This window comes from Lepisma saccharinum, chromosome 20 (genome assembly GCF_977018435.1).
Source record: "Lepisma saccharinum chromosome 20, izLepSacc3.1, whole genome shotgun sequence".
In the NCBI taxonomy this organism is placed as follows: domain Eukaryota; kingdom Metazoa; phylum Arthropoda; class Insecta; order Zygentoma; family Lepismatidae; genus Lepisma; species Lepisma saccharinum.
Window position 1 is genome coordinate 59,879,436 of NC_139248.1, and position 25,424 is coordinate 59,904,859.

Genomic DNA, 25,424 nt, shown 5'->3' on the forward strand with positions numbered 1-25,424 from the left:
ACCATAAATATCGTTACGCCAAATGCCGTGTATCTACAATACTGCCACAGCAACTTTATAAAAATCGAATTTTTATATATATGCTTGTATCTATATGGTATTAATTGAGCATGAACCATGAATGAAACTTAGAACTAATTCGCCACTCAATTTCAAGATTGAATATTCAAAGTACAGTAAATCACATGAGACAGACTACTAAAAAACCTTGCATGTGAATGAGATACTGACCGAAGTAATGGGATACTGTAAATATAACTCACTATCTAGAAGTCAAATGCTACCCTAATTACTATAATGCCTTTGAAATATTTGTTTTTAACAGAGACGGTACACCAAATTGATCTTTGCAAATGTTTGTTTTTACAATGCCAATACAATTTAAGGTAAGTTTTCTCCTAGTGTCATGTTATGAAGAACTTTGCGATCGATTAATAGCATAAAAGTGTACAGCTGGCTGCAAATGTATCACGAAGTACATTGCACTTCACCATATTTACTCATTTGTTATTATTCGGAGTTCAAGAATTAAACATAAAATGCAAAGACATCGGTATACAAATGCTGGACTAGCATCATGAATAATAATGTTATTTTGAGACATGCGAAGAATATAAAAGAAAATAAATGTATTTATTTTGCAGCTGACTGTACCAATAGCGATATTTAAAAACTGATACTTTTCAAATCTCAAACTACCTGATTTAAGGTTTTGCCAGTAAAGCAGTTTACGTTACATCAACATACCTAGATGTATGCACATATAGAGATATACATGAACATACATACACACTTATCATCTCTAATATTTTAATGTACTACCTACCACTCAACTTATTATTAGAACATAATTCATAGTACACTTATGAGAAAACAAAAGTAGTTAAGTTAATATACATAAGCTTCTAACATATTACCTTGCACTTAACTTTTTTTTTTTATGTTTTTTTTTTTTTATCAAAGACTTATGAAAGAACAAGACAACAACATGTTTCAATATAAATCACTTTTGAAAGAATTACAATATATACATCTAGTTAATTTCACAAAGCACACTATTGACATTAAGGCAATACTAAAAATTTTGTGTGTATGTTTTCGGATCCAAGATTATCTGTATTGTTGCCTTTATGATCACCTTGCTTCTTCATTTTCACTTTTTTCTTTTGTCTCTCGTCGTTTTTATTTCCGGTTTGCTCGGAACTTGCAGAACAAATTCCTTCATCTTCCGTACTGGTTGTAACATGCTTTACCTTAAAAGTTTTCCACTTTGTGTGTCTTCTGACATCTTCACTAAGCATTGGTAAGTCTTTATCTTCTATGAAATATGCCTTCTCACTGTCGGAACTTCTACATCCAGCTTCCCTTCTCAATTTCTTTTTTCGCTTTTTCTTCTTTCTACTTTTTACTTTCTTCACCATTTTCTCTTGTTTGTGACTATCTGAGGAGTCGTTACTACTACTGGATATCTTGGAGCTGACAATCTTAAGTCGCTTTACATCATGTGTTTGATTTTGAGAAAAGTACGTAGAATTGTTCTTATGCAAACTGTTCTGATGATGTACGTTTACTTCCATAAATTCAAGCAAGCTTGCATTAATTTTACTACTCTCCTTAAGAGTCTCTCTAATTTCACTTAAGGCATTAACTATACACTTGATGCTTTGTTCCACATTGTTCTTACTTTCTTTTTCCAAATCAAAATTGAATTTGAATTTGAATTTGAATTTAAAATTTTGGGAGCGTCAGCACTTAGGCTAATTTGCTCCCGTCACATTATACGGGGTCCAGCCCCTTACCATTACAAATTACAACTCAAACGTTGCATAACTAAAAACTTTAAAACCTTAAAATGTTCTGACTTGTTAAAAGCTGAGGCTGTAAACGCGCACTCAGCACACACAAGGACATAAAACAGGACAACACACACAAAATTATACTGGCAATAACGCCAGTCGCCAGAGCCTCGTTAGTCTCTTGTCCAGGGTGCACTACGTGGAAGTGAGGTTGACTTTTGGGTGCACTACGTGGAAGCAGCACCCCTTACACCCCCCAAATCAAAATTGTTCGTGGCAATAACTACACCTGTAGGTGGACATGCATCATTTTCTGGGCACAAGAATTTACATACCTCTTCTATGTCTGTTGCATTGCTGTGTCCTTTTTGCTCAATTTGAATTTTTGATTGCCTAACTGCTTCTGTGTCTAACTGACTAATAAGTGCAGACGTAGGAATCAAGATTGGTGAGTCATCCAATAGATTTCTTGAAGTACCTCTGTCTAGCATGCATCTCACTTGTTTTTCTTCTAATTCTCCTAATCTATTATTAACACTCTCTAATTCTTGCATAAACATTGAGTTGGTTCCATTTTCACTTTTATTTAAAATCTTTCTCACTACCTCTTTGGTATCTGCTAACTCCTTTCGAATTTCACTGATTGAGGCAGTGTTGTGCTGAATCATTTTTATACTCTCCTCATTTTTCTTCTCCATCATGTCAACATTTAGCTTTAAACAGGTGGTTTCCCTGTTTTGTGTATCTATCTTCTTATCTGACTTTTCACTCCTTTGACTACACTCTACTCTGTACTGTGCCAAATCCTTATCCATTTGTTTCATTTCACTTTTCAATTCCTCAAACTTTCTGTCCAAGGTTTTTTCAAGACTAATTTTTGTGTCCATTATCAATTCCATTATTTTATCTAGTTTCTTCTCCATTTTGTGCTGATTTTCCGTTTATACACTTGCACTGAACTTACCTCCCAAGTTCTTTGTCCAGTATCAGTCTTGCACGTGCAATTTATCTTATGTCATTTATCCCTTCTAAGTCTCATAATCTTATTTATGACGTTTTTAAGCACTCTAGGCGTAATAGAACAATAATACACGTCACTTTGCTTCGGTAGAACACAACCTGGGATAAAGAAATAAGATACTTACAATTTTTTGATTTCAGCTTCAACCATCTTTCTTTCAGTAGTGCTTTTGATAATTTTTTTACCTCATTCTTTATTGATATTTTTTCTTTCCAGAATTGAATACAAATTGACATAATTTCTACAAACTTTTATAGTAACAAATTTGAATAGTTATTTTTACAATATTGTCTGATGATAACTTATTATTGAATAATTTGAAATATAATAGGTTTTTTTTAAAAAAAATTGCTGCTATGTTGGGATATGGATTGCAATGGTGAACAATAGATGGCTCTGGACTTATGAGTATTTTCTAACATTTATCTTTATTGTTTCTGAATGTTTTACTGTGGTGGAAATGAGTTAATTTCTTGATCTCTTTTTACAGAATTTATAATTTTATTTGAAATTGAGAAGATAAACCACATGTAGGAAGATAACAAAGTTTAATTTCTAATTGCCATAAAGAAAAATGTATGTAATTTCTTTTTATAGAAGTAATAAGAAAGCTAAATTTTTCTTGCCAAATGGCTTTTATATCAATATTATGATGATATTGATATAATAACAAGTAAATGAATAAGTGTTCCATTTCTTTCGATATTTCAAGTAAACACATTGGTCAAATGCATGGGCGCCCATAGGAGTTCTCTCGGGGAGGGGGGCGCTCTTCAAGATTCTCAGGGGGCTCATCGTAACTCCAAACATTCAAGTGATATTGCCCGTACTATGCACGTGCATGGGAAACTCACCATATTCAAGATGCTCGTGCATAGCACCAGCATGGGATTCAGTGTGTTAAAAATGGCTGGACAAGCGTGAAACACGAAGTTGAGGATGCCCATCAACCTCCACCACTGATGGGAAGATTCGACAAGCTTGACACATGATTCTGATGAACCGATGGTCACCCATCATCCAAGGAGATTATTCTGACATCATCAGATCTACTGAAAGCCTGCGACGAATTTCAGTCCCTGACACTCAGACCAGAGAAATCGGATCACTGGTCGCTGTTCTTCCTTGGTGCACACTGCCAGTGGAGCGACCATGTTTAATCTGTAACAAAAGAAAGAAAAATGGAGCAATTGAGATCAAACCTCGGCCACATGACCACAAAAGTACAACCTTATAGCACACAAGCGCTGAATGCAGTGTGACCACCTGAGAAAAGTGTACATAATTTGTGACTTCCCCTCGTATATGACAATTGACACAAATATGTGGACACCAGTAACACATTAAAGTGCCTAACTGCTAATGATGAATTTTTCGTGCATCGAAGGCTACCATTATCTGCTGCCGCACTCTTCAAAGTTAATTAGCGTAAAATACACAAGTGCTCTACCGTTAAAATATAACAGTCTGCATGTTATCTTACAGCAACGTGATGCAACAGCTTTTTTTAATTTCAATATTTTGTCATTCATGGAAATAGATAGAGATTGGACATTACAATTCCTTACACCACAAAATTTACTTTTAAAACCTGAATCATTTAAAATCACTATAATTACTTTAATTAGGATAACTATGTAATCGCCGTTAATACAGGGTGTCCCAATAAAAGCGACGGATTTGATATGCTTAAGAAAATACTGTACATTTACAACATGGCAAATATTTTTACATCATTACAGCAGGTAAATGTTTCGATTTAAGAGTGAAAGTTTTTTTGGACTCGTAATAACACTGTCACGCACAATAAAGATGTTCTCAACAGACCGGCTAGATTAAGAGCGCGGTGTTTTAATGTCTGCTGTCGAACCTGTTTCCTCAAATTTATTGATGAACTTCCGAACTTACTCTCATTAGTTTCACATTCACGTCCAAGGATTGCACAAAGCTTCCTTAAAGTCTCTGCATAACACTCGCCATGCTTGTAATGAGTTTTCACTATCAAAACTCGACGTTCCTTTGTGTAACCCTCCATGTCAACTAAGCTGCAACAATCACTGATAAAGGTATTGTTAGAACATGTTGCGTAAATCAAACTTGGCATCCTTATATCGGAGCACTTACCCGTTGTAATGACGTAAAAATATTTGTCAATCTCCTTTAAAAAAAGTGTTCTATTCAGCATATTTAATCCGTCGCTTTTATTCGCACACCCTTACTTTAATAGATTCATTGAAGAGAGGTAACGAAATGAGAGACTGTCACACAACTGAGTGTTCGATTAAACTAGAGGAGTTGAGACGAAATCGTGTTTTGCGGTTTGGAAGGGTTTTTAATATGGGACGGACTCAGGTGAATGACGGTCCAGTTCCAGACGTGATTTTCCACAAATGAAATGGGCCGTCTCTTGTGGGAGGTCGACTTGTTCCCAAACGTTAAGTGCTTTTGAGGAAATCGGGTTGAAATCCGAAGACAACCCGCTATTCATTCTCTGTAAAGGATTGATTTCATTAACGTTAATTTCTTAACAAAAACAAAAACACAAAATGCTTAAGGGCCATTCCATTGCCACGCGTGGAACACAGACTGCATTATTGACATTAAAGTAGACCAAAGTATTCTAGTACGTAGTCAAGCAAACGCTTTTATTACAGTTTCCGCCTCTGGAGTGAAAGGGGTGACCCTTTCTGTGGGCACCCAAATGTAATCCTCACTTGCACGTATTACACCCTGGAATGCATTTTGCAGACTAACAAAGCTCTGGCGACTGGATTCACTGAGCAGATTGCAGACAAAGATAAAATAATGAATATTTTGCACGGCTTGTAATTAATGTGAATTTGTTTTGAATCTTCCGTTCAAGAGTGGTTCTAGGTATTGCAATTACCTTATGATAAAATAATAATAAAAAAATGTCGGAGACCCTTCACCGAAAAGTAAATGGAACAGAATTAAGCTCAAGCTTGAATGCTGAAAGAAAGTCTTTTGTTTTCATTAGCCACACGCTGGAAGAGTCTTTCGTAATCAACAATGCTGACGGTTGGTCAACATGCGATATAAAGTGTTGTTCGCAGGTCCGTGGAGTCAGCGGAAAGTTCAACACACTGCATCGTAACGCGAGACATGCGAATGTCTTCTGAACAAGTGCTAACTAAGCACCGACTTAATCCGTGAGAAACCTTAAGGCCGCATGCTCGCAATCTTCCGCCTCATCAGGATGACAGTTCGAGGCGAGAGCAAAAAGACCATGGTAAACACCAAGCTCCACTGGACTGCGCACAACCACACGAAGATTAAAAAAAAATATTTGAAGATGATGTTTTCACTGACGTTCGTAGCACACTATGTGTGCACACTATGACCTGAGAAATCAAAAGGCAGGGCAATCCAAATACACTCAAACCCCGGAGTCCTGGGGTACGAAGCACTGTTCCGGGACATACACGGTTCTTGACCGATCACAATTGCACTGGGGGACCGGATTCGAATCCCGGTGTGGAAAGTTCAGGAATACTGTTCAGTACAGGTCAGATGAAAAGACGTTGGCCGTGGGGAGGGCGAACACAGGGTAGTCCATGGAAAGCCACTCCAAGTAGCGTTTCCACGCCCCAAAATATGCGTTGTTCAATGGCGGACACTGGGGGGGAATGTTAGGATAGGCCCCCGAAAGTTCACATCAGACGCCATTGCATATTTCCGGCACACATCGAATGGCGACACATTTCGTACGCTGGTTGCATGCGAAAACGGAAGGTGTACCGTGCTGCAATCACTCCAAGAAGGGGAACAGTAAATATGGCCACTGGTAGGATGAAACTGTTCACAGGTGGCTGGCAGGTTGCTGATCCACAGGGGTGGGTCTCAACACATTTGGGTCGTTGACTGTACCCGGAAAGTTCCAATATGCGGTGAAATACACTGCCTGGCCTTACAGAGCAAAAGGGGACGATGTACATGAAAGATGTTCATGCTTCTTCTTAAGGGGGTTAGAGTCGTGGGGGGGGGTCCTTAAAGTCAGAATGAAGACTGAGAAAAACACGGAGCCAATCGGGAGAAATCATATGATAAGACAGTTTATTCATCGATAGATCGGTTACCATAAAATCAATACGGGTAAATAATTCTGAAGCGTGCAAAAGTGCCATTAGGTGCCTTTCTTCCGTATAGATGTCACAAAATGTCGAAACTAAATCCGCTTTAAGAGCAATAAGAGAACGTTTGAAGATTACCAAAATGTTATTAACAACTCGGAAAGTCTGGATTTCGTCTTTCTTCATTTCCTGTAATTCTGCCTGAATCTGATCTTGATTATGTTTTAGAGCTTGAACAGAAGATCTAAGGTGATGAATTGAAAAGGAGTTATAAATTGAAAGACCCGCCGAAAATAAATTCATTAAATTAAAAAAAATCGATCTTTTCCCTCGAGTGCTCCCAGATACATTTTTCCACACCCCATGGCAATTCGGCCGGCTATCGCTGGTTTTAAAACGACAAGGGAGGTAAAGTGAAATTTCGCGTAAGTATTGCTGAATACGATCATGGGTATCATTTTGAATAGCTGACCACTTAACACAGCCTGAGTGGTTATCAGTCCGAATGTTAATATCAATATGAATATTGGCAGTTGTATATATGTAATCGGAACTGTGAACCATAAGACCTTGTTGTTCGTAAAATAAGCCCAACCCACTTACAAAAATATCCTCATTTTCATTTGCAACTGTATATTGAAAGGTGAGAAGGGTTGTCAGGAATAGAAAGAGACACCTCCAATAAAATTGCGCGATGTCAGCCATGCTTGGTATCTGGAAGGGAGAGAAAAAAAATGTTTGTGACATGAACAAATTGATCTAAATAAACTGAGAAAAATGAAAAAAAAACGGTATAGAATACTAACAAAAAAATCAAATTAAAAGTGCTCAAAGCAAACCATAAACATCTCGGGTGTGACCCTAGGAGGTTGCCTTGACCGGTCTGAAACCGTCGGCAAAATAGGGGGGGGGGGCGCATTTGTCTCTCTTAGGTAAAAATGTAAATTTAAAACTGAAACTAATCTGGGTTATTGATTTAGAAAACATTTCTTGGCTATCACGTTCCTTTCGTATGATATTGCTTCAACTAAAGTCTATGACGTGTGGGAAATTAAGATATAAGCACAATTATTCGCTATTACCTACTTTACGAAGATTAACATGAAATTAATCTGTAAGAAGTAATTAAATTTCATTCGGGAAACTTTTGAAAATTCTGAAGGAACGAGAAAAACGTCGCATAAATAAGCGCCCTTGAAGAGGCTATTATTCACACCTCGTTTGGAGACTAGGAATTGCATTGCCGAAGCCAGCTGAGTGTAAAGTTCATCTACAACAAAGAAAGGTGTCATCAAATTCTCTTTCTCCGAGACTAAAATAGGATATGTGTCTTCCGCTAACTCGAATATGGAGTAGAAACTGCGCACCGAAGTGGCCTCGACGAAAGATAACTGCGAGGGAAATGCAATTCAGCATAAAGCAGGAACTCGAGGATTCTAGCTAAAGACATCGTTCATCTCTGCTGGATGTGTGATCTGAGTCGGGGGGGGGGGGAAGGGGGAAAAGTATATAGCGGCCGTTCTTGATGGGCGGAGTCCCCCGTGAGTGATGACCAATAACAGGAACGTGTTCTTTCTCTGCGAGGAACACGACGATAGAAACTTAGGACTGGTAACGAGGGAGGCGGTGCCAAGGAGCAAATAGGAAGAGGAAGAGAGTACCTTTCATGAACTTTTGGTTCTTGATGTACCTGGATTTCATCGAGACAGAACCAGAGGAAAATAAAAAGAAGGGGGGAAGCTTGCTCGGCGCCCCAGGCTAGTACGAACTCGGTTGCATAACGGCTAGGGGAGTGCGTGGAAAAGCAGCTTGATTATATGTCGTCATAAAACATGTTTTGAATGAAAGGGACAATTGGTTCAGAATGGGGCTGGGGGTCGTCGGTTCGAGACACATCTACGTTTTGTGTTTTCACCGTAACTCCTTTAACTCTTTTTACTTTAACAGGATTAGTTTGAACAGAGCGAGATGAGGTGTTAACATCATCTAACTTTAATGGATTAAGAGTTTGACATGCAACATTAAATGTATCTAGACGGACGGGAGGAATTTCAAGTGGGATAATTACGTTTGGAGTATCTGCTTGGTCATAAAAGGGGTCTTGAAAGGTAAAAACTGACGCAAGATTTCGACATGTAACGGGTTGGGTGGGACCACTGTGCCAAGTGTCGCTATCCGACTGGGATATATTTAAAAATTGTACACTTGAAGACATATTTACTCGTTCCATTTCCCTTGGGCAATTATTTCCCAAAACTTTTAACTTTTTACATCTTCGCTGACAACAAATGAAGGCAATAATTAACATACAAATAAAAACTAGTGTTAACGTAATTACTGAACAAATGATGTACGGGTATTGAAAAGATCTTATGACCACTTCCTTGAAGGATAGGGAATTGACGTGAGAAATAAATGCAATTAAAATTAATAAATATAGGAAAAACTGCATCTTGTTGAATTAGGTAGCAATTATTGAACCTAAACTTGCTAAAATGACCACAACTGTTATTTTTAGTTATTATTGAAAATAAATTAATTACTTTTCGGCCAATAAATATCAAATCAATAAATTTGATAAATCACATATTTTTACACAAAATAAATTTAACTTAAAATTTTCTCGGGTATTTTAGTTAGTTTTTAGAAACAATGCAATTAGTGCAATGTAAATAGGAATGATTCAAGGAGGGTCAAGAAGATAAAAGTCAAACGGTCGGCCAGGAATAATTTTAACTGAAAATAGATAAAAAAAATATCTCGTCAAACGTATGAAACTTCACACCTTGCTTATTATTAGCACAAATTACATGGTCTAAATGAGAACTTGGTTCTCTGCTTCATTTTAGTCGGCTTACGCAGACTTCTTTCTTTATTTAAGGCTAAATGTCACGGGGACATTAACATTTCTTACGTTATTAACTATAATAACGGGTCTTTTCACATACTACCGGTAGGTTTAATATACACAATAGAAAAGACAAATATACACTAGATAACGCTCGTGCCGCACTTTCGTTGCTTTAATTAAGTAAGTGAGCTCACTGACAACATATTCAATTCTTTTTATAATTCATGCATGGATGGAAAAAATGCACATATATTTCAGAGCGTGTTTATAAATAACTTCATATATAAAACATGCAATTGTCTAACAAAATAGTTTTACTTCTACGAGAAAACAACAATGGTGCGTACATTAGGTTTTATACGTTTGGCGAGAAAACGAATTGACGTATTGATACTTTTAAGGAAATGGAACGAAAAATAAAATTAAAATAAAATATAAAAATTATAAAAATAAGGTCCACACAGAAAGTAAACAAATACGACATGTGCTTTGGGCTACGTATGGGCGGTTACTGGTTCGAAATCTTCCTCTTGAAGAGATACGATATTCGTTTCTTCCTCACCCCCTGAAGGGCGGTGATAGCGTTTTAACCTTTGTACAGCCACTAAATCGGACACAATCTTGCCGCCCTTATTTTCATATTCCACTAAATAGGCATTGCTATTTTCCTTTCTTACTATTACCGCGGGCCCAAAATAAACACCTGAAAAGCACTTAGCCGTTTTTGCCTTCTGAGTGGGGTTATATAATAATACCAATTCACCAGGAGCGTAACTTGTTGCTTGATGACGTCTGTCATAATACTTCTTTTGGGACTCAAATCGTTTACGTAAATTTTCATGAGCCGCGTCTCGTGCCTTGTTTAGCCTTTCAAGTTTGTCCGTGTTCGCACTATTTTCGCAGGGATCTGCGTGAAGCATACTTTCCCAGGGCAGACGGGCTTCGAACCAATGCATGAGGTAAAACGGACTAAAACGACTGGAGTCGCCGCGTGTAACATTATACGTAAACACAGCTGGTTGTAGATAGGTAATCCAGTCATCATGTTTTGGGGTTACAAAATGCTTAATTATACTTTGCAAAATACCGATACCTCGTTCCTCTAAACCGGAAGTATTATGGTGATACGCAGTAACAAATTTTAACTGAATACAGAGTTTAGCACTAAGTTCTTTAAATACAGAGGAATTAAATGAACCCCCCCTGTCAGAGTTGATAATTTTTGGACAACCAAATCTTAATATTATGTGCTCGTAGAGAAAGTTAGCAGCCGTTTGAGCAGTGGTATCGACCACAGGAGCAGCAATCATATATCGGGTACCAAAATCCATGCATGATAAAATGTATTTACATTTATTTGGGCCACTGGGAGGGAACGGTCCCGCGAAATCTATAGCTAGGCGTTCAAAAGGGCGACAGCTTGGAAAGGTCTGGAGTTCACCTTGTGGCAACCCCGTAGGGCGCTTGTTTGTTTGACAAGATAGGCACTGGCGACATTTGTCCTGTATAAAACGTTTCATATAGGGAAAATATATGCGATTGAGCGCATTGTAATATGTTTTAGTAAACCCTAAATGACCACCACCACACGGGTGAGAATGTAATTGTTCAACTACAGTATGACGTACGGACTTAGGTATACAAAGTATTTTCTTACTTCCCCCACCCATCTTATGGTTCCTGTATAAAGGACCATTTTCCAGCACATAATAAAAAGCCTGTCTTTCGAAGGGGGATTGGGCGTCATCTGCCCCCTCCAAAACTTTTATGATTTCTGAAAAAAATGAGTCGTCGCGCTGGTGTTTTCCCACATCTATTGATTCATCCTGGAGGAGAAATATACGAGGTTCGCCCAATTCTGGCGATTCGTCGTCCGGGGGGTTGGTTGATTCCCTGCTAATAGCGTCGGAAATATTTTGTGTAGATTTACAATGAACGACCGTGAAGTCGTATGAATCAAGCTCTGCACTCCACCGCGAGAGCTTCGAACTCAAATTACGGGTGGTACGCAAATAACTGACTGCTTTATTATCTGTTACAATTTCGAAATGTTTCCTAATTAAATAAAACCTAAAGGTTTTGAGGGCATACAGAACCGCTGATAGTTCTAGTTCCATGATGGACAATTTTTCTTCCCCTTTTTTGAGTGTTCGACTTGCATATGCTACAGGAAGGAAATCATTATTTGCATTTGGCTGTGTTAAAATAGCACCAAGGCCTTTCAGACTTGCATCACAGTAGACGCGTGTTTCTTTAGAAGGGTCATAGGGTAGCAAAACTGGGGCAGTTATTAAACCGTGTTTTAAGTTTGTAAAAGCTGTTTCTTGGTCCTCCCCCCATACAAATTTTTTGCCTTTGTCCAATAGGGACTGGAGAGGTTGGGCCTTCTCTGAAAAGGATGGGACGTATCTACGGACATATGAACATAAACCTAAAAATCGTTTAACTTGTTTTGTGGTGGAGGGGGTGCGGTAAGTCTTAATGGAAGAAATAATACGGTCACTCAAGCGTAGGCCATAACGACCCACCAAATATCCAAGGGCGAGTATCTCAAAATAACCAAATTTACATTTGTGTGGAGAAATTTTCAAGCCAGCGTTTTGTAGACACTGAAACAATTTTTCCAGTGTTGTCAACATTTCATTAAAGGTATGGCCCCAGGTAAATAAATCATCCATATAGAAGGCGAAGTTATCACTTTGCATTCCGCTACAAGCCAATTAAAGTGTTCGATTCATCGCTGCTGGCGAAGTAATATGACCTTGACTTAAAACATTAAATTCAAAATGACCTAGGTTGGGAATAGAGAAGGCTGTGTACTGTTTACTGTCTTCGGTTAATGTTATCTGAAAGAATCCTGAACGTAAATCGGCACTAGAATAGTACTGCTTTCCCCCCATATCGTGCAAGATAGACTGAATGGAAGGCATGGCCATCCCATCGAACACAGAGTGTTTATTCAAAAAGCGACCGTCTTGAATAAAACGGTAACTTCCGTCACGCTTTTTCACAAGAATAACTGGTGAGTTATAAGGACTTGTACTATCCCGAATTATTCCCTGTTTTTTCAAAGTCTCAATTTGTTTCTTTATCTCTGCTCGCAAATGTACCGGGATCGGATATTGCTGCTTATGGAACGGAGTAGGATCAGAAAGCTTTATCCTGTGTTTGTAATTGGTGGCAAGGCCCATGTCATTCTCGGACCAACTGAAAACATTTTTGTATTTTAACAAAAGCTCTAAAAGTTGATTTTTCTCATGTTCCTCCATTTGAGGATTAATGTCAAATTTGGATATATCCACTTGTGGGATATCGTCGTTTTCTGATTCTTCCTTTGTTAAATTAACTGTTACAGAACTATTTTCCTGATCCACCGTTGCCAACTCACAAGATTCTGCGCCACCGATCCGAGTACCTTTGCGAATTACAATTCTATAATTCAAAGGGTTGGATACCCAAACAAGTTGTGTAGCAGGGTTGAGTATCGACCTTGGTACCATTATGCCAGATTTAGCCTGACAATTTGCATCCGGCTCAAGTAAAGTTAAATTTTGATTTGCTGTATTGACTAATTTTAAAGGGATGCACAAATGTGATCTTGGTTTCACAACAATTCGTTTAGAAGCCACATATTCAGGTTCAACAATATGTACCAGCAAACCTGCCAATTTAACGGAAACATCAAAAGCTTTCTTCGATTCAAACCGAATGCGGTTGCGTGGGGGAGTGCCAAATCTGCTCAAAGCCAATTTATTGCTTTCAAAATCTAAAGTTGCATTTTGGGCTTTGAGAAAATCATTACCAAGGATGGTATTATGACCAAAATCTTGTATCACCATGAAGGGGTGCCTAAATGTAAAGCCATTTAGAGAAAAATCTAAAAGTACAATTTCTTTAATTATTAAACAATTATTCGTGACATCTTTAACTAGAGTGTTGATTTTAAACCTCCTAGCATGTGCAGGAATACCCTTATCACTTGTTACACTTATTTGGCTCCCACAATCGACAATAAACCTTTGACGTTCCCCATTTACATTGGCATGTACATAAATGAGATCTTCAGACGGGAAAGTAGAGACTAAAATCTTTTTACTGGCCGCAGGTATGTCTCCATTACTTGCGGTTAATTGGCGTTTAAATCTTCTGGAGTTTGAAGACAAAATTCTTGGTGGTGATTAGGAAAACCACATTTATAACAAAGTTGTTGGCCACGCCGGTCACCTTGATCGGGACGACCGCGGGGGGCTGGTGAACCTCGCCCCCGGCCACGCTGAAAATTGGAACGATTCTGAAACCGGCCGTTGTTTGAACGGTAGCCTCTACTTCCCCTGCCCTGAAAGCCTCGTCTGTTGTTTGAACCACGATTGTGATTAAAATTACCCCTTTGATAATTTTGGCCTACAGTTTGAAAATTTTCGTGATCGTGTGACTGTATAACTTCCTCGACTTTTAACGCTAGGTTGCTAACCTGCTTAGTCAAAGCTTCTACAGCGGACGGTTCTGAAGTTGGGAGAGACGTTTGTTGTCTTTTGACAAGTTCCAATTCAGCTTGCAAGGCTTGCAACTGATTAGTCATGTCTTGATTAGCCCGAGGTGCTGATTCCGGAGCAACCGCCGTAGTGCTAACTACGGGGTTCTGGTGAGGAATGCGCAACTCAGCAGGAGACGGAAAAAGAGTTTCCTTTTGAGCCGAATGCAAGAGCTCTTGCACCGTTCTACGGCGCATAAGGAACTTTGCCTTTTCATATTCCTTGAGGTCTTTCAAAAGCTCCGGAACTGAATTATATTGTTTTTTGTATATCTCCCTGATAAATTCCGGTTGAAGACCTGCGTTTATGTATTTAAGCTGCTTATTCACAGCCATGTTAGGGTCCATCTTAAACAAGAGGGTCTGCTTGTCCCTAACATAAGGGGATACCGGTTCATCGTCCCTGTGGAACCGATATCTGATCTGCTCCTCGATCTGCAGCTGATCAAGGGAGCCTGTGAATTCTTCAATAAGTTTTTTCTTGACGTCCTCATAGCTGACTAAATTGACGCCTGGTTGCTGGCTAATTGCATTAAACCAGCGGAGGGCTGGCCCACATAACAACGCTGGGAAAAGTTGCCGTTTTTTCGTCTCGTCCCAATTGTTCAGAATCGCCGCACTTTCGAAACGGTCTATGAATTTAGAAACATCCTCCCCCGAGGCACCCTGAAACTGAATGCTCTCGAACAAGAAGGGATGAACAAAGGGTAGTTGAGCCATGGTGGGTGGGTCCACAAGAACTGTGGGACGATTATCAATTTGAAAGTGAGCCTGCGCGCGTGCGCGGCTTCTAGTTAATGGAGGACTTCTGATTGGGGTGGATGAGGCACAAGGTTGGCCCTCCACATCAAAAGACGGACCAACAGAATTATTGGCAAGAATGATGAGCCTATCCAATGTGGTATCAAGCTCGTCCTCCAACTCAGTAAATGACATAAGGCATTACTAACAATGGTGACGTACCTTATTTAAAAAAAATAACCCCCCATTAGGAAAAAATTCCGCGAAGAAACAAGTCTAACATGATATTAATGCATTTCAATTTTCATTTATTTCAGAGTGAAATAAATGAAAAAATTCCGCAGCCTACCCTTTCAATTTTCATGTCTGTTTAGGAAAACAAGGCATGACGCTTTTCATTTCCAAAAGAACCACGTTGCTCTAATTTTTCATCACATTTCCGTAAAAATGGATGAAAAACCACGCATCTCCACCACGTAGCGTTCCTCTGAACGCGGGGATCTTAAATAGGGATGTACTATTAGTACTAGTTGATGGTAGAGACAGCCCTGAACGGGCAGGTACAAATATCTAACTATTCATTAAAATAGACTCATGATTCGTTTCTAGACTGAAGTGAGCAATGCAAATGGCAGAATGGGTGTAGACTAGCTTACCCTGTTCGGTTAGAAATAAGACCAGTAGCTCCTGCTTCTCCGATGATTCCAGATTAAAAGACCTCGTGTCGCTCTCATGCGAACCTATTTAAACCCTCGCTTGGCCTCTCGTCACCTCTTGCCAAAGGCCAGTGTTCTTACCATTTCCTGTAGAAAGCTTATCCATCACATTTCTGAGCAAGGAGCTGACAAGGTCTGCCAGGGTCAATATTTCTTAATCGAACAGGGCATGGTACGATATGTGCAACTGAGGCGGTGTTGCCAAACTTGTCACATAGTGGAAATAATTCCTTTTAAAAAATCTTAAATCAGCTGTTCATGCTGAGGTAAGCAACGGGGTGTTTGCTTTTGAAAAAATAAATAAATAGCTCCAGTTTTTTATATGTGTCAGAGGTGTAATATCTCATATCAATAAATGAGTTAACTAACTTATGAGTTCTATTTCAACCTGAATATATTCACTAGACTTGGTATGTGATAAGTGCATGTTTCAATTGTGTGTTTCCTTACAGAAGGGGAAAACTTTGTGTCCTGCCTATGTATCTAAGGTTATAAAATTTTGGAATACAATTGACATGCTAGAGACACATGGAAGTGGGTTGGGGTAATACCTGTGAATTACACAAGATACTTATGTTTAAATTTTGAATTTGAAGTCAAATGTTGAATTCTTAGGTGATTCCGCCAAGAATATCCTTTGTTTGAACATTTTATTTTCATTTGGTGAATTTATAGTTTTCAAACTGAAATATAATCTCTTATGGGGTTGGATTTCCTTTTCAGTAATCAACCAATCTACGCTTCCGGTGTTACGGGTGTGACACATGAGAGCCATCTGAAAAGTACACGTTTGAAGTGGTGGTAATTTTGGTGTAAAGTGAATCTTTTTGGGGGGCTCTCGTGACGTGATTGTGTGCAGTTAACCCTCACCTCTGAGGTACCGTCATAGTATATATAAGATTATGTTTTGTGTCTTTCATCAATTTATTTGTTAAGTTTCGTCTGAAGAAGACCCTGTTAGAGGGTGGAAATGTTACGTTTTTAGTGTATATATTTTTTGAGCTATAAAATTTTGCCTTGTTCAGAGTATTTTAATGTTTTATTCATACATGTGTACGGTTGCAGTCCTCTTTTCCCCCAGATATGTGTACGGTATAATACGTAAATGTCCTATATTTTGAGCATAATATGCTTTACATTAACGAAAACGCCTTTCAGTTGGCATATTGTCATTCAGTCTGATATATTGAAGACAATGAAAATGATTATTTTTTCGATAAATATTGATGATGCAAAATATAATGATGAGTTGTGCAGTTATTGTAATAATTTAAAGAGACATTATTGCTAAACAGAATATTGGTATACTTTCATCTAATTTGTTAACATATCCCATTAATAAGTGTTAATTCGTTAGATATCCTTTATGGAAAGTCTTTGGTTGCTTAGGAGGTCTCCCGTTCTGTAGGCCACGACTCATCTTAAGTAAACAGCCAATCACATGCTTCGTTGCGTGTGAAATCAAGAAAGAGGAATTAAGTGAATCTAATTCGAAAACACGGGGGGTGAAGACTCCTTTAGCAAGCAGCAAAACAATCTAAATTTTTCCTGGGTGAAAACTATCCCGCACAGAAAAAAAATATGAAAAAGGCAACGAGGAAAATATTTAAGAAGACGCGACTCTTGAAATTACCAGGATGTAAGTTTCTTTCTGTGGCTGCATTCATACTGCATTTCTCGTCCAGACTTTTATATTCTGGATCCCTTGAAAACAAACTTCCCAGAAGTACAACAATATTGAATTATTTTAAGTAGCCTATACTTTCTTCTTGATTCATTGATTTTTGTTTATTCTACATCACCTTTCTGCAACTTTTTGCCTAATCGCGAAGATGAGGATGAGTAATGACATGAAGTGCACTCACAATGAACACTCCTGCCCAGGCCGGGATTCGAACCCGGGACGCCTGGCGTCGTAGCGCACCGTGAAAACTACTCCGCTACAGAATTTTTCTGAATTATTCTTATATTTCTACCAGGTAAAATAACTCGTATGTACTACATATGAATGATATTTGAATTTTACATGTAGAAATGGTAGTCAAAGTTGTCATAAATTCCGTTGTTGAAAACGCAAAATGGGAACGTTCTCTTCAGACACGTGATTTAACAAAAGTAAAAACAAGAAATTCCAAGTTTAAATCTTGAACGTTATTCACCCTGTTACAAAATACACAGTCAGTGGCGTCTATTAGGGGTGCGTCCCCTCTCACTATGCTAAACCTTATCTAACGAGGAAAAGTGAACTGTCGTTGCCCTCCCCCCAGTTTCGGAACCTAATCATGACTAACTAACTAACTAACTCCCTAGCCTTCTTAAACCCGAAGGTTCATGGCTGCAGCAACACAGGCCTTCCATCTTTCCCTATCTTGAGCAAGTTCTATATACTCTTTTCCATCCCTACCGATTTCCCTTAGGTCCATTTCAACGTTGTCCCTCCATCTTCGTCTTGGCCTTCCTACAGGTCTCTTACCATCAGGTTTCCCAACAAGAATCCTGTAAACTCCTCTTTCCTCTCCCATTCGTGCCACATGACCTGCCCACCTAAGTCTTCTTCATTTAATTATTCTAATAATATCTGGACATGAATACAAATTATGTAGTTCTAAATTATGTAACCTTCTCCACTCACCTGTCTCCTCATCCCTTTTAGGTCCAAAGATTTTCCTAAGGATCTTATTTTCAAATACTCTCAATTTATGTTCCTCTTTCAATGTAAGGGACCAAGTTTCACATCCATATAATACTACAGGCAAAATTACGGTTTTGTATATTTTAACTTTTACTTTCTTAGATATTAAACGAGAAGACAAAAGTTTATGAAGAGAGAAGTAACATGCATTTCATGAATTAAGCCTACTTTTTATTTCCTCTTTAATATAATTTTCAGTTTTTAATATTACTCCTAAGTATTTGAATTTAGAAACTGGTTCAAACGAGTTGTTATCAATAATTAGATTTTGATTATTACCTAACACTTGGTTTCGGCCTGTAAGCATATATTTAGTTTTCTCTTTCTTAACTTCCAAACCTATCTCTTTAGGAGTTTTGAAAAATATTTTAGCATTATTCTTAATTGTATTCACATCATCCCCCAGTAAGTCTACATCATCTGCATATGGTAACAACTGAGTCACGCCATTTAATTTTAGTCCTTCTTTAGTTTCTTTTACCTTCCTAACAGCATATTCTAAAGCAAAATTAAAGAGCAATGGAGATAATGCATCTCCTTGTTTTAACCCATCGTGAATTGTAAATTTGTCAGATATATTAATACCCACACGAATTTTACTTTCTGTTTCACTGGTGCATATTATTATCATACTAACAAGCTTCTTAGGTATTCCAAACTCTACTAATATATTATATAATTTATCTCTTTTGACCGAATCATATGCTTTTTTTAAATCAATGAATAGCTGATGGACATTTTCATTATATTCCCACTTTTTTTCAAGTATCTGACTGATGTGAAAAATTTGATCTGTAGTTGATCTGTTAAGCTTAAATCCACATTGATAATCACCTATAATTTCATTAGCATATGGTGTTACTCTTGTTAAAAGAATGTTAGACAATATTTTGTATGTTGTTGAGAGTACAGAAATTCCACGGTAATTATTGCAGTTCATTTGATCACCTTTTTTAAACACAGGAACAATTATGCATTCTTTCCACTGTTGAGGGAATTCTTCTTTATTCCATATTAAACAAATTAATTTATGAATTTGACATATTAAAGAATTTCCACCATATTTAATTAACTCAGCTGGTATTAAATCAATGCCAGGTGCTTTGTTATTCTTTAGCCTTTTAATAGCATCTTTAACTTCAGTCAAGTTAGGTTCTGGAACTAAAGGTTCTGCTGTGTGTACTTCATTTACTTCTGATTAATCTCCTGCATGAACATTTAAAAGGTCATTAAAGTAGTTCTTCCATCTATTTAGAATATCGCTTGGGTCAGCTAGAAAATCACCATCTTTATCTTTTATCAAGTTTACTTTAGGTTGCCACCCCTTTCTAAACTCATTTACACCTTTATATAAATCTCTGATATTTTTATTTTTGCTGTTTGTTTCAATTTCGTTAATTTTGCTTTTCAAGTAATCTCTTTTTTTACTTCTAAACGTGCGGTTAACTTCTCGCTTTATTCTATCATAATTGTTTAGATTTGTACCATCAGAGTTATTTAATCACCTAAGTCTAGCCTGATTTCTTATTTCTATTAGGTTATGACATTCATTATCAAACCATGGCTTACTTTTTCTCGGTTTATGGTATCCTATACTTTCTTTAGCTGCTGATTATATTGAATTACGTATGTGCTCCCAATTCTTATTTACGTCTGTTTCATTTATATTTTCATCATCATTTAAATCCTGCAGAACATCAAATCTATTTGACAGTTTAATTTGGTAATCATGACTACTGACTGGTATATAATTAAACTGATACGAATCACTTGTGGCCTCACCGATGGCGCACTGGTAGCGTCATCGCCTTGTAAGGAAAGTTACGGTGCTGTGATTGTGAGAATGTCGTTATTTCCTATTTTTGGCGGAAATTTGCTGCTTTCTAATCTAATCTAACCTAACCTAACATATAAAGTACAGCGCAAACAAGATATTCTCACAATCACAGCACCGTAACATTCCAACAGCCAATCAGAGAGCAAGAAATCAAACCGCATTCACAAGTTGACTGGAAAAATGCGCTCCCGGGTTCGATACCCGGTGAAGGAACATAATGGTTCGGATCCCACTATAAACTGTAGGTCCAGTCCTGACTAGCCTTAACTGTGCATAAAATGGACTTAAAACACCAAGTAACATTCTACAGAAGATATAAATATGAAGGAATTACTTTTTAAACATTATGACTGACTGAATTGGTCCAAAAGTAGACCAAAATCAACTTTTGGTTCGTCAAGAAATTATGTTTTATTCGAAATAATATCACTATTGAGGTTTCGGTTACTTATTTGAACTATTCAGCTTTCCAACTGCCTATTTTTGTGGAAATAGGAGAGCATTGTCTCCATCAATACTTTTTACCCAAGGGATCTCCAAGTGCCTAGGCTTGCCTAGTGTTGATGGCTTCTCGAAGTATGACTACTGCTTAAAAAGATTAAGTTAAGGATGCCTCCGCAAAGGCTTAGTGGTAACATCGTTGCCTTGTTTTTATAAATATTGATGTTCTGTGTTTGTTTGCCAAAATAAGTAATGCTCTCTTTTGTATTTTGAAAATCCTCTGAAATTATAGTGTTTTCCCAAAATTGAATGGTTTCAAATGCATGTAACACTCAACGTATCTTTCCGTTTTTCCATGTTTCTGCAAATCTAGCTTGAACTTCACATCCTGCCCGCTTTCCACACACAAAACATATAAATAACCTCGTCTCTAATTGACGGGTGGCCGCAGTGGCTCAGTCGGTAACGCGTCTGACTACCATGCTCAAGGTCCCGGGTTCGATCCCCGGCCGGTTCAAATCCGGGAACTTTTCTAACGGTGAAAGCGGCCCCGGCGCCCACCCAGCGTCGAATAACATGGGTACCTGGGGGAAACCCTGGGGGGTAAAGGCGGTCAGGGGCGTGATGCTGATCACATCACCCCCACTCACGACCGGATCAAGAAAGTGTGGGGCGTTACCCCCACACCCCCTATACGCCTTCATGGCGTGGTGCTATGCACAGGGGAACACTTTACCTTTTTTTTTACCTCTAATTGACGTCACTAGTTTTCCAGTTTGACAAATTCTTAAGATTTACTGCGTGGCGAGGAAGGACGCTCTATTTATATTCAACGTTTCAATGTTAAGAAACACCTGTTGACTTTCACAGCTTTCCTTTGAAAGGAGAAATGCAAAGATTCTTTCGATGCTTCGCTTGTATACACATACTGCTGAGATAGATATTGGTGTGATATATAGGGTGTAACCAAAATGTGTGGCAATACTGCAGGAATTGTTATAGAAGAAAAACAGTTTATATCAACATCGGACCAGAAATGAGTAATTTCTGAGTAATACGACCTGCAAGTACAGGGTGGTCACAATTAAACTTCCTCTATTTAGTGCCCTCTGGAGGCCGTTCGAAGCATCGGATAGCGGTGAGGAGGCTATGGAGACCATGGGGAAGCGAATTCTGACGAAAAAGAAAATAGTACAAATTTTCACCACCAGCTGGATAATGTGCCGCTGAAATGTGGTCCACAATGATCGACATCCTGCTGTTGAATCATTGATCACGCTGTCTTACGCTTACAAAGGGTCATTCACGTTGAGATCTCTATAGCATCTCTATCAGATTTCACCGCAATTCGATGTATCGAACGGGCTCCATAGGGCTCCGAGTAGAGGAACTTTATTTGTAACCACCCTGTACTTGCGAGCCGTATTACTCAGAAATTGTGCATTTTCGGACCCATGTTGAAATAAACTTCTATTCCTTTCTACTCATAAGGAATCTTGAAGTTTGCCGTCGCATATTTTTGTTACACCCTGTATACTCCGTGGTATGTAAGATCTTGAAAGGTAACCGTCTGCTTCGAGATCTCCATCACTGCTTCTTCTGTGGTTCGCCTCTTTGATGCTACATATTCTCTATGGACACTCTTGTCTTAGAGTTAATGGGAGCCTTTTCTACAGTCAAGCCAATGATAGGGAAACTGTACTGCAATGTTTCATTCGACGGAGTATTCTTAAAAAGACATTAACATATAGAGTATTTTGTAAAGAAGAAAACAACAACTTTAGTTTAACTTTTAGTTTAACTAACTTCCACAAAGTGGAGAAACATAAATCCTCGCTTCTCATTGGCTGCCATGTAATCGAATCGCAATTTCTCATCTTGCACAGGTATTTAGGCAAAAATCATCGTGACCCTTCAACCAGACAGTCTCTTGAGAAAGGCTTTCTGCGAGCAATGAAACCGCAAATATCCACGCATTCATTTCGCCTAATGCAATTTCATATGGAATAGAATCAAGTGCAGGGAGGGAAGAATTCGAATTTCATCCTAGTGAAAGTTGATCCATTTCTTTGGAGAACTTTTCAACAAAGGAACTCTGCCCTGACCATAGCATTCGTAAGGTTTGGTGACGAAGATATCCAGGTTTACGAAGGAAGGAATAATTATTTGGAAGAAATAACCTTGAAAACAACGGTTGTATCAGCCTTCTTTTATTTTAGTAGTTAATACTTTTCGTATTTTGCGTCACCTATTTGCTACATTTTGCTAATAGCGACGTTCAGGATGAGTACCAAGACTCGAACCCGGAACTGAGGTGGCAAGATCGAAATTCGACCATCGAGTTGGCTATATTCTATCCCAGGAATCTCTGGAGCAAAGTCGCACGTAACGGTAGAGAAGAAGAGAAAGCGAGTGGGTGAACCGAAGCACTCGGTTCGCTCCAGACAGTGAATTCTTTCATTGTATGATGATTGGTGATACAAGCATCCACGTCGAGAAAACTGCTAATGCTCTATCGCTGTCACCTTCTAATCACCATCGCACCGTGACCTATTTTAAAACTGTAGGTCCGGTTCCGATTATGTTATTTGATCCCAAAGTGGACCTCAAACAAACTCTTGTCAAACGATTTCCATTGAAAAATCTGGCGATACGTAATTGTTCATGTCTACATTTAATATGTGTAAAATCTATACATTATCCTTGCAGTGTTGCATGTGATGATGTTGGTATATTATGTTTATGCACATTCTGTGCCCTCCCAGAAAAAAATTCTGCATCCGCCTGTTGTCAGAATCCTCACCATTCTCCAAGTGCACGGTAACAGCACTGGCGAGTTTCGTTTCCTGTCTGGCAACAGGCGTAATGAACATACCGAGCATAGAATACATTACAAACATAGTGTAGCGCTCTCTGTGCCGGCAACGTATTATTTACACATGATGTGGAATGTGGCTTTTACTAAGTATTTGCAGGTGGAACAGAAGAATATGGCCGATCTTCGTGGCGCAATGGTTAGCATATCGCACGATGACGCCAGGGGTCCAGAGTTCGAATCACGACCTGGGTATGGGTGTTCTTCGTGACAGTCCGTTCATCAATTTCATCACATCATCACTTTCGCGTTGAACCAAAAGTAGGGCAAAAGCGAAGTGAAATAAACGAAATCGATCAATCAACTGATAAATATGGTCTGACCATTTTAGAGTACATTCATGATTGGTGTCTTGTTTCAGATGGCGTAGTTAAGGCTGTAGGAAGGTTTTTCTTCCACCCAACCAGTGGAGGCTGGTGGTCTGGCTCTATGGGTGTGCACTTCAGTCTCGCGTCCACAAGAAGTGTAGTACCACCCCTCTCAAATACTTGCTCCCTTTTTGTGAACATATCATGATGCTAAATGTATTGACAACAAAAATTGTGATCACCTTTCACTGAAAATGAGGCTATGACAGAGCTACGTATTTCATGATTTTCTTTAACGCTGATTTTTACAAATTTCAAATATTTCGGACATTTTACAGCCAATCACGAGAAGAGGCGTTGTTATTGTGCAATGTGTAATTCAACATTCGATAACCTGACAAAATCACTCAAGACATAGAAATACCGATCTACAATATCAATACTATTGTCGATTTGCAAAATATTTCGTAAAAACATCCTCTCCCGCTCCGCTGATATTAATGAACAAGGAGAATAATAACATTGGCGTACACCAAAGAAGCCGATCCAACTATCACATGGAGGAAATCAGTTGTAAGCTATCTAGCTGTTGTTTATTTCTATTGACATACTGATCGAACCAAGCAAATCAAGCGAAATCAAGATAATAATAAATCTTAAAGAAAATTACAGTACTCACTCAGCTCAATTCAGTACTTCAGAATTTTATATATTGCTGCAGTTGCCACAGGCTTTGCACTGAAACAGGAACGACCTTTTGACAGCGCTAAGCAATTTCGCAACGCAGTAACAGCCAAACAATACAAAACAGCTGGCTGATTGATATACGCTCCTACCACGCGGGTTGATAATTCGGCTACTGCGCCACAGAAACCGTATATTTTGGCCAAGATGCACTAAGCAAAGGCAATACCAGACATGTTTGAAACACCAGTTTCGCTTTCTTTCGCCCACCTCGACTTATTTCTTGCTCTGAACATGATGAGAGGGACAATATGCAATCGCAACTTCCCTTTTCTAAAAGAAATATCTCAATTTGCAATGATGCATGGGTTCCTTCGATTCCGTCACCGTCTGGAATGAAATGGGTTTGCAACACTACATTTGCTAACACACCAACTGCTGTGTTCATGGGGTTTACTTATGATGCGAAATCCCCAGGCACGGGCCCCAAGCCAAAAGACCCAATCAACGTTCTCTACGCGACTGCTGCAACAGCGTCAGAGGGATAGAAACTCGCATAGTGCGAGCGCTTATCGGTGTAGTGATCTTCGTGAAGCGGTGTGGGAACACTTGATGTTTCAAAGGAGACATAGTTCAATGAATAAGTATAATAATAATGATTTTGCATTATAAATTTATTTGGGTATGCACGTGCGAATAGGTAGAAGCTGCTATTGCACCCAACCTATACGTAAAGCTATACATGAATATTTTAAACATAATGAGACAGAGTGGTGGGAAGAGAAGATAGAACAGAGAGAGGAGAGGGAGAGAGAGTGTGTAAATAAATGTACATACCTA

At 38.6% G+C, this 25,424-nt stretch overlaps 1 protein-coding gene across 1 annotated transcript in view; it reads right to left on the reverse strand.

Moving 5' to 3' along the window:
• Positions 1 to 7,605: 7,605 nt before the first annotated feature.
• The window catches only part of LOC146003486 (uncharacterized), a 51,580-nt gene continuing 33,761 nt past the window's right edge, over positions 7,606 to 25,424 (reverse strand). The window contains exon 3 of the mRNA XM_083141776.1: positions 7,606 to 7,622. Coding sequence (XP_082997902.1) covers positions 7,606 to 7,622 — 17 coding nt within the window. The remainder of the gene's footprint in view (positions 7,623 to 25,424) is intronic.